The following is an 11,077-nucleotide window of genomic DNA, read 5'->3' as shown; positions in this document are numbered from 1 at the left end:
AACGTTTTTGTTGATTTCCCTTTTTTTTTCTCCATAAACACATGTATAAATAAGCTGATATATAAGTAAGATGATAAGTATGTCATCTTCTTCCCACTAGATGCCTATGTAAGCTAATGTAACTTATCTTGGATAGGTCTTTCTGGACAAAAATGTGTCTAATACTATCGAAGTTGAGGGGTGTGTTAGATTGGTGATGATGGCATAGAATTTTCAGTTTGTTGTACCTGTGCACTGCAGAAGAATTTAGGGTCAGTGAGTGATACACAAGACTCATGACCATTGTAAGGAATTTATAAGTGGTGGATATGACATAGAGCTCATGATCAGCAACAGCTTTGTTTTGTTTTTTTTCCATATGAGAATGAGAAAATGGTGGAACAGCAAATGCTTATTGATCAGCTAAAACAGAAATTGGAGAAGTTTACAGATGTGAAAACTTCAGACTTCTCAAGTGCTTGTGAAGATGGGCCAGCTGTTGTGGCATCTGCAAGCAGGCCATACAGTGTCCCACTCACAAAGAGTCTGCTACATTCTCTTCAGCCACCTTCAGGGACAGAGACCCGAAAGGTAAGGTCTACCCAAATGTTACTTTTTTTTCCATTTACTTTATAATGGTTATAGTTCCGTAATTAGAATTGACATGACAATTTATGGTGGCTTTCTCAGATGCTGTTTAATTTCCCACTGAAGACTCTGAAAAATTACTTTTTCGTGCCTTGCAACATATGCTATGCCATGGTTGTTCAAAATCTTCAGGCTTAAAATTATCACAGGTGCTAAAGCTGGAGTATTTTCTGGTGTTTTCCTTGAGATTTTGAGCATTATCAAAAATGAATTATTATTCTTACTGATATATTGAATACACTAGATAATGAGCTGCTAATAGTGCCTTCCTTCACATTTGGAACAAGTGCTGTAAGCTCTTGCAAAACTTTTTGTTAGAAAGCTATCCAGAGGTATTACAGAAAACCTCTGTAATTTTGCTTACAAGCTTAGATGATGACAGGCTTTTAAATTGATTTTTTTGTTTTGTTTTTTTTTTTAATGTCAGTAAGGAATTGATAAATTGTTTCAAGTATTTTTACCCATAGCTTTTTTGTGTGTGCTTTTGACAGGTGTATACAAGCCCCCCTGCCTTCTCCCTGGCCCGGGTGATGGCAAAATTCCGTGCTCGCAGCCAGATGGCACTGAGCCACATAGAAGATCAGGATAAAGTCCTTCACTGCCACTTCTCTGACCAAAGTGATGAAGAGGATGAAAATACAGGCAGCAAAAAGAAAACCTCGTTTAAGTAAATTTTTTTTATATATTCTTTAATTTTTGTTATAGACAAATGTATAACAAAAGTAGTATTACTCCTTAATCCTGCCATAATCTGAGATCATTTGTGGTATTTTTTTATGGCAAACTTATGGGACCAACTGGGCATATTGCCAAATAAGTTTAATAAACACAGGTTTTGTGATTTAACAAAGATAGCATAAACTTTGTTTTAGGACTAGAATCTACCATAGAGATCAGGGTGGGTAGGGAAGTGGAGAGTCAATGGAATAGAAGGAACAAATGCTTATGTGAGTTTGGGATTCTTCTCTGTTACAATCACATACTTTGAAGCTTAAAGAAAAAAAACAGTCCCTCCATGTTTGGAATATAGCATGTTTTTCATTCTTCCCCAGGCATTCCATAAACCGAACATGGACACGAAAACAGGCTTCTCTGTGCTTTCTTCCTGATCTAAGTGACATGAAGTGTCAGGTACACAAGTCTGGTTTATCCAACAAATCTGCGCTACAGAGTGGCACAACCACAGGTAAAATGGAAATCTTGAGAGCAAATCTTATTACAGTGTCAGAATACTCATGAATGTCTTTAGCACACGTAATTATTTTTTCCAGCAAAATATATGTATTTGATACAAATATTTTTTGTTATAGATCAGTCTAGGCTTCGAGATTCTCTGCTGCTTCTTCCCTTTCTGAAACTGATACTAGTGTCCTTAATGTTTGAGTAATACTTAGTAGCTAGAAAACACATATCAAAAAGCTGTTTAGAAACAAATCTTTAGCACTACTTCAATAAAAGAAATAGATGCTATTATCTGTTCAGAGATGCACTGAAATGGTTTTAGGAATATTTTTCCTCCCACTTAGGGTCTTGAAATGCTAGAGCATACCATTCTTCCTTTTACTGTTTAGACACATGGCAGGGAAAAGATTCCTTGTGTTATTCTCTCTTTTTGGTTCTTTTACTTCATGTGGAAGAATTCCACACATGCAGTGTTGCAGAGCACTATCTTTTGGATACAGAGCATATTCCAGATTTTTTATCTCTATATTCCTTTGTTTTCTTTCAAGGTGAAGAGATTGACAACCTCCAAAAAAGTCATGTTTTTAACATGCAGAAGTTAAAGAATTCAGAGTTGAGATTCACTGAGGCCGAGCAAAAACTAAGAGAACTCGCACTTAATATCAAAATGAAAGAGGAACTTATTAAGGAATTAGCAAGAACAGGTAAGTGGGTACTGTAGGAAAAATTAGAATGACGAAGTTCAGAAACAGAAGTCACAAAACTTCTGAAGTCCTGTCTTATTTTTTATGTAATTATCGTATGCAAGAATACTTTTAATAAATTAAAGATTCATAACTTTCATTAATTATTTGCTATGATTGCACTGAAGGCTGCAAATTTGGATTGCAGCCTGCTCTGCTATGATACACAGATGTATTTGTTACTTTTTTTTTGTGCTTTGCTGATTTTTGCTTTTATCCACCAATAGTCTAATTTTTCATGTATGCTTAGTGCTACCAATCTCTTTGCGGACATGTATTTGTCATGTGGTGTCTGGGATAGGAGAGAAGATACATCACGGTGCTGCGAATGTAAGCATTCCCAGCGCTGCAGTAGAGAAGCAGGAGTCAGAAGTGGATGAGGGAAAAGGTCAGTGTCCCTGTTAGCCTACACTCTTATACATCTGTCCTGGTATATATATATGTATATGCTTGCCAGACACTAGCCTTATGATGACTGTAAGGATCTCTTTGCTGAACCCCTTCAATCACAGTCTTCTCCTGTGCATACTTTCTCTTGGGGTTGTCTTTTGGCACTGAGAATGATTCTGTACCCTCCAAAATAGTACTTTGGAAAGATAACCTAAACAGGGCAAGTAAGAGGGCAGAAACACAATCCAAAGCTGTTTACTAATTATTAAGATGGTAGTTGAATAATAAATAAAGAGCATATTCTTCTGGAAAAAGCAAAATTTATGAAATACATGAGAACCATTTTCACGAAAACTACAGTAGGCAGAAGAATTTCAATTTATTTTGCAGTAAGGTGGCACTTTACTTGGTGACAAATGGTGACTCAGAAAGAATTCAGTTTTAAGACTTTTTCCTTTATTTCAGAGTTAGAAAGTAACTGTATGTTCCTTTAAGGTTGGAAAATATCTCAGAAATTATTGGTTTAGCCAGAATGAAGTAAGTAATTCAATTACAGAATTAAGTATTACATTTCAACTGATTATTCTGATGTTTTTAAACTATCTCGATATGATATCTTTAAGGCAAGGATGCTCAGTCTGTAAGCAGGCAGTGTTCTTTGAAGATAACTAAACTAGAGCAAGAATCTGAGCAGGCCAAACTGGAACTGGCTGAAATGCAAAAGCAGCTTCAGGAGCTGGAGAGTAATCAGGAGCTGAGAGACATTCCTGAGAAAACAAAGTTACAAAAGGAATTCCGGAAGAAGATGGATGCAGCTAAGTTGAAAGTGCAGGTATGTCTGATCTGACCATTAAAGTTTGCAAATCTCTGTCTTGATAACACCTTTGACGTTAACACTCTGCTTGTGAAACTCTCACCAGTTTTACACACTGGAAGCTGATTGGATTGAAATAGATAATGAGAAACTTAATACTGTTATATTCAGAATGCTATTTATGTTACCCATATATATGGTTAGATGCATACAGTATTTTCTTGATAGATAAGAAACCAAGAAAGAAGTGGGTGATATGAGATGCTCATACACCATTGTGTATGTTGTATGAACCTACATGTGGAGACACTTACAAGGTTGTTACCTGCCATAAATAATGTTTTATGAAAGTACTATATAAATTCCATCTCTAAGAAAATCACTGTGATGGTTTGCAAGACCAGGCCTCATACAGCCATCTTTTGATGGCACTGACCTTCTAAGTTTTGCTATACCTAAGTTTAAGTTCAGTGTAGGGCCAGCTTAAGTATTCTGTGCTTATTGGTCCTAGAATGGTGGGTTAGACAAGCCCCATAAAGAAAGAGGCTTGTCTTGAGCTCAGGACCAGCATTCTGGCACCATTATGTTTCTGCACATTTTCCATATCTGTGATTTCTCTTAGATTTTACGACTTTCATAGTATTGCCAGGCATGAACTGTATCTTTACCTTACCATCTTATGTTGCTTGAGGTTAATTCTGGCTGTGCCAGCTTTACCAGGTAGCTCAGAAACCAGATAAATAATGAATGATTTTTTGAGCAGAGGTTAGTAAGTCTTGCTGACTCTTAAGAATTCAGTGAAAGAAAGAATGAAGTTGAGTAATATTTTAGTTTTAAGTTTTCCTGCTATTAAGCTGAAATTTGTCATGCACATTCAGGCCTTACAGAAGAAGCAGCAAGACACTAAGAATCTGGCTTCATTATCTAACCAAAGTGAGAGACAAGCAACAGAACTTGAGCAGAATGTGGCTCAGATGAAGCGTCAGCAGACCCAGCTACAGAAGAGATTGTGTGAGGAGAGCGAAAAAAAGAAGCAACTAGAAGCAGAGATTCAGCGGGACCAGCAACAAATTAAGGTAGGATTCTTCCTGGTTCTTTGTGACAAAGAATAAGATGTGCCAGTTTTGACTTTGCTTCCCCAAAGTCAATAAACCATACTGCTAGGTTTTCCAGTTTTAAGTAGTTACTGTCTTGACAAATGCACTGAAGAAATTGCTATAAACAACAGAAATCTTCAGTTTGCCTTTCTTTTCAGCTCTTTATTATTTATTACATGATATCCAGCTCTAAATTGCAATTTTACATGTAAATTTAGGGTCAGCATTTCAGATTTATACTTGTGTGGACTCTGACATTAAATGCATTTTAAAAACAGACTAAGGCAGGAATAATGGGTCTTTTTGTTTCTTTATAGGAACTTCAACTAAAGATGGAGCAACAACAGAAGATCCTTCAACTTAAGGATAAGGAGATTGCTGCATTTAAAAAGAAGAAAAATGACTCAGTGGAAACTTCACAGAAGCTACAGGTAGCTAATCTATTCCAAATCTGTGTGGGCCCTGAAAAAAACCCCTAACATTCTTTCTTCATCCCTAGTCATCTTTGTAAAGTATTTAGAAGAAGGGTATTCAATCATAGTTTGTCCTTTTTTTGCTGTAGCAAAAATTGGGAGTATAGTCTAGCAACTCTTGTACACTTTTTTTGAATGAAGGAAAGGAGAAGTTCTAATGTCTTTTCTTTCTGTGATTTGTCAAAGATGCTGATTCAAAGACCTAAGAATTCAACAGGTTTGTTTGTCTTTTGGGTTTGAGAGTGATTTTGATGAGCTCCATTAGAAATGTTCCATAGTTTGTTTAGGTTTTTTTGTTTTCTCCTCTGACATATGTGGCAGTGGTCTGTAGTTTTGGTAGTTCCTAACAGGGTAAGAAAAAAATGTGTCCTTTGCATAATTTCAGATGTGGACATTGGAACATGAGAGTTTCATGAGTTATCCAAAGTCTTTCAAGGTGAAAAGAAATCCAAAAAGTTAAATAAAGGCAACTTTTTATCCATACCAGGGATATATCCACTGATAAACTGTGGCTTGAGAATAAATTTATAATGGACTGTGCTAGCAGAATCAGAGCTCTCATTTACTGTCTTTCTTTCTTTCAACATCATAATTGCTTGTCATTATGTTTTTCCACAAATAGCTGGTCTTAGGTAACTATTATGTAACGAAGATGGGCTAACTGAATTCTTGTGGTACCTTTCAAACCTAATTGCTGTGATTATATAGAAGACATCTATTTATATAATTGTTCTTAGAAAAAGAAAACATTTCATTAAAGGCATGTGATGCAAATTTGTTTATACGAGATGTAGCAATATAACATTTTTCAGCCTCTTTTTAAGTCAGTTCAATTTCTATGTTACTCTGAGCCAAGATACTGTTGCAGAATTAATGTTAACATTAGAAACGTCAATTTCTTCTGCAGTTCTGTCAGTTATTCTGAAAAAAGAAAAACATAATCACCAAATTCTGACTGCAGAAGTCCTGGTTAATGCTCTCTGTATTTCCAATTAAACTTTAGAAATTAGAAGAGCAAAAGAAATGTTTGGATGAAGAAATGGAAAAAATTCTCCAACAGCACCAACAGTTAGCAGAACTAGAAGAAGATTTAAAGAAAAGAGAAGCCATTGTAGCCAAAAAAGAAGCATTATTGCAAGAGAAAAGCCACCTGGAAATCAAGAAACTGAGATCTAGCCAGGTGGTATAATAAAACCCATAAAACTCACCACAGTTACAGTGCAAACTGAAAGAATGGTGGGGGGAAGCCAGATAGATAGCAGAAGAGACTCAAGCCATGTGACCTGTATCTCTGCTGTGAAGTTATTCTGTAGCTTAAGCAAATCAACATTTAAAATGTGAATAACACAGAATAATCACTTTTATTCTCTTTTTCTCCCCAAAATTCCAACAACAAAACAAAAATATGAACTGTGTTCTGTTACTGCAGAGCATTAAATAATATGATACCTAAAAATGACTCAGTTCTTTTTCAAACTGGAGAACATGACTGGGATACATTTTGCATGATTTATTTTTCGGTAGCAAAAGTGAAGAGAAATTGAGGTATCATTGTCACTTATAAAGACTAGTCCCTTTGATTTTTAGGATGTAGAAAACTGCACATTGAGTGTTTCTGTTTTCTTTCATCTTTTGAGTAAATAATATAATTTTATGGTACCTGTCTACTCAAAATAAATGGGGTCTCATTACAAGAAGCAGGCAAGTCTTTCATTGCAGAATGTGACAGTCTCACCTACGATTTTCTTACTGGAAGGAGTATCTCAGTTTTATATCTCTGGTTGCTTTGGGTTTTATACAGGCTTTAAACAAAGATAGTATGAAATTGTCTACTCGCTTAAGTATGCTGGATCAGGAACTGTGTGATAAAGGTATGCAGCTTCAGGGCAGCACCACTGAAGATAAGACAGACATTTTGGAAAAAATACAAGTTCTCCAGACGGAAAGGGATCAGCTGCTCAGAAGAAGAAGCAGTGTGGATGAGAAACTGAAAGATGGTAAAGTGTTGTCAGCTGAAGTAAGTAAGCACCTCTGAGATAAATACTGGTTTTAGGTAGTGTTGTGTAACAAAGCATTCCAATCAGAACCTAAAATGTCTCCAATTATTAGATAAGCTTGAACCAAGGAACTGAGGTTGGGTACTTTTGTAAATTACAACATTAAAATACTGCTGTGATAGCACTACTTATGTACCAGTGAAAAAAGTTTATGTTCAGAGGGACCTAATTCAGCTAGGTCCTTGAAAAACTCCACTGGCCTAAGTATCATATAATGAGAAATAAGGGACCTAGAAGTTCATTGGTTTATCAGAGGCAGATATTTTAATGTTAGGACATAGCACAAGGCAATGTACTAGCATTGCAATGCCCCTTGATTTTTTTCATAGAATTTTGTGAAAAAGCAAACTTCACCTGAAAGCCTCCATATGTTTAAAGCAAAAAAAAGTCTTATTACCTGAGTGGTCCACGTTGAATTGATCAGTATAGTTACACTGCAGGTATAACAAATTCATATCAAGTATGCAGATTATTTTTAGGTCTTGAGCAGCAGTATGGGCATATGGCTAAAGTGATAATGTGCCAGAAAGAGCCCTATTTGCCTCACTTCTCAAAATCTTCTGCAGTGCTTCAGGCCATGCAATTCTGCCACTTCCCTACAAAAGCTATAGTCACCAAATCGCTTACTGACCTGATTCATTCATTAATCCAACAGAAAACAAGCACAACCAAAAAAGAAATAATGGCAGAAGTTAAACTGTGGGGAGGATGAGGAAAGGATAAAAAGGGAAACATGACCTCTCTTTTTGTGATCAGCCATTCAATTGACGCTGTATTATGGTAGGGGTATTATGGCAGATGTTCCCGATTTCTATTCTACCTCTTATTTTCCCCATTCTGTTCTCTGTACTACTACTGGTTTATCTTGCCCTTAAGTTTAGTTTCACTCTTGAGAATGAAATTAAAGATGTCTTATGTATAGAAAGATTAGTTCTACTTTTTTTTTTTTTTTTTTTTAAAATAGCTTTCATGTGTTTCTCTGTAGGAAGAACATGTCCTTTTCCAGCTGGAGGAAGGAATTGAAGCCCTGGAGGCTGCTCTTGATTATAAGAATGAAACTATTCAGAATCGCCAGCATTTGCTTAAGTCATCTTCTCAGATTCTTTCACAGAGTGAGAATAATGTAATAGGAAAACTAGTTTCCCTGTCTGCTACTGAGCTCAGAGCTATCATCTTCAAGTATTTCAATAAGGTTTGTTTTGGCTAATGACTAATATTTTATCCTATTTTCTGTTACCATTCCAGATAATGAAATGAAATGGTGTCAAGAAATAAAAATAAATTTAACAAGCTTTTAGTGAACATCTCTTCAGATTCCATAGATCTGCTATGAATTAAGATATTTTTAATTTTTACATTAACCTAAATAGGTTACTTGTGTGTTAACTTTGTATATTTTGGTTTGGATCATTACCTTAAAAGGTGCGGCAGATCTAGAATTATTTTTTTTTCCCCTAAATCCAGTATAAACTGCTTTTGCATACACAGTCTGCACTGTGTACAGCCTCATACTGAAGATTCGTACTAACATCTGGAAACAAAAATGAAATGTATTAAGACATGGTTTGTCTTTGTGACCTTGGGTAAACCTTGTGTGATTCTGTAAACAAGCTGTCTATGGGATGCAAGTTAATCTTTCCAGAATCAGGAAAACATTGTTGTTTCAATCTAAATTCTGCACAGAATATTAAAGAAAAATCCACTAGTCCATGTGATCAAAATGTACAGAGCTCATTCCTGAAGTGTGAACTCATAGCAGTGGGCAAGTTTATTTCCCACAAGCTTATGGCTTGTAGAGACCATTGCTTTTGTATGCTTTAATTTACTAAGCAGAAGGGTAAAAGCCTTTATTAAAATGGTTTAATAAATCAAAATAAGTGTATTTCTTTCTTAGATTGTTGGCCTTCGTGAGTCTGAACGAAAATTACAACTGCAGATTGAAGAACAGGAAATGAAAGTCATAGACCAGGAAAACATAATACGTGAATTAGAATCTGCACTTGACCATGTGAAGTTGCAGTGTGACAGGCAGCTGACCCTACAACACAAAGAACATGAGAAAAAACTACAGCTGATACTGCATCATTTCAAAGGTATTTGCTTTTTGGGGATATTGCTCAGCAAGTATTATCTTCAGTCACTACTGACTAATACTATATTCCAGCTGGAAAAAAAAAGTTCAGAGATATATTTTGGCTGTCACTAATTCTGATGTTATGTGGGATGCTGAGGAACAGTCACAGGCACATAGTGTCTGTATGTACAGAAAACCAAGCATTTTCTTAAACCAGTATCAGAATCGTTGTATTTTTATACTGAATTTGCCAATATTGGAAAGTTTAAAGATACTGGTCCTGGTGATCTTGATCTTCTAAATACTCCTGTTAAAACTGACAAGTGGCGTTGGAATGGCCTCTTTGATCCTGTGTCATACTAGTCAAAATGTACACATTGCAAGCAATGTGTCAGCAAGATCATAGAATCGTAGAATGGTTTAGGTTGGAAAGGACCTTAAGATCATCTAATTCCAACTCCCCTGCCATGGGCAGGGACACCACACACTAGACCATGTCACCCAAGGCTCTGTCCAGCCTGGCCTTGAACGCTGCCAGGGATGGAGCATTGACCACTTCTTGGGCAACCCATTCCAGTGCCTCACCACCCTCACTGTAATGAGCTTCTTCCTTATATCTAACCTGAACTTTACCTGTTTAAGTTTGAACCCATTACCCCTTGTCCTATCATTGCTGTCCCTGATGAAAAGAAGTTGCAAGACATATTCTGTCTAGTTGGGCTTCTTGATTTTTGGCACAGAGTTATTTGGTTCTTAAACTACTTTTACTTGTCCTAGAACAAGACAGTGAAGGTATTGCAGAAACCTTGAAAGCATATGAAGTAAAAGTCCAGCAACTGGAAAAAGACTTATTCTTCTATAAGAAAACAAGCAGAGTGCTGAAGAAGAAGTTGAAGGGCCTAACTGGAGAGTCATCCCATCAATTATGGGCATCCACTAAGTGTAAGTATATTATTTTAAAATATTTATGCAATTGTCAGTAGACCATATGATGGGTGATGAGCACACAGAAGTATATCAGATAGACATAAAAGTCATATTTGTACTGAACTAACTCCAGTAATATATTACACCTCTCCCCTAGTTTCAAAGGAGAGACAACATTGGTTTATAGCTGGAACAGTGGTTTAACTACTTCTGTTTTATTTGGATTCTAACATAATTTCAGGATCTACAACCTCAAACTGTTGTGGTTAAGAAAAAGGAATTTTACTATCTGAAATAGTCTGAATGATGTTGTAACTAACAGCTTTGTCATATGCCATGCTTTTATATAGGTCGCTACCAGCACATGATTTCATAAAAGTTATTTACTGGGAAATTGAAGTCAGTTACTAACTTACTTTTGTTACTTGCTAAGGCAAAAATAGAGGATTTACACACTTGTAGGAAAATAAAAAATAAAAAATAAAAAAAAGAGCTTTCTAATGTGATTCTGTGCTTTGACATAAAAACCTCAAACAGAAAAAAAAAATGCACACGGACAAAAAGGCTCAAACAAAACACCAACAACTAACTGCTACTATAAGTTTTTGTTTCATGCCCTACTTGCCAGAATTCAAACCTTCAATAGAGCTAATCAGTTGGAGGTAAAGAGTTGTGGTCAACAGTTCAATGTCC

General features: G+C 36.0%; 1 protein-coding gene across 1 annotated transcript; it reads left to right on the top strand.

Annotated features, from left to right (window-relative positions):
* Nucleotides 1-363: 363 nt before the first annotated feature.
* Nucleotides 364-10,399, top strand: KIF27 (kinesin family member 27; the record flags this gene model as incomplete). Its single annotated transcript, XM_010014526.1, has 12 exons — nucleotides 364-570; nucleotides 1,119-1,294; nucleotides 1,680-1,813; nucleotides 2,358-2,513; nucleotides 3,566-3,774; nucleotides 4,635-4,832; nucleotides 5,171-5,284; nucleotides 6,330-6,506; nucleotides 7,128-7,343; nucleotides 8,369-8,575; nucleotides 9,278-9,476; nucleotides 10,235-10,399. Coding segments are annotated over 12 exons (2,158 nt in total), but the record flags the coding sequence as incomplete, so codon positions are not given.
* Nucleotides 10,400-11,077: the final 678 nt, after the last annotated feature.

Source organism: Nestor notabilis, unplaced genomic scaffold, assembly GCF_000696875.1.
Source record: "Nestor notabilis isolate BGI_N333 unplaced genomic scaffold, ASM69687v1 Scaffold35545, whole genome shotgun sequence".
In the NCBI taxonomy this organism is placed as follows: domain Eukaryota; kingdom Metazoa; phylum Chordata; class Aves; order Psittaciformes; family Psittacidae; genus Nestor; species Nestor notabilis.
Note: the sequence above shows the minus strand (reverse complement) of the source record. Positions and strands in the feature narration are given on the sequence as shown.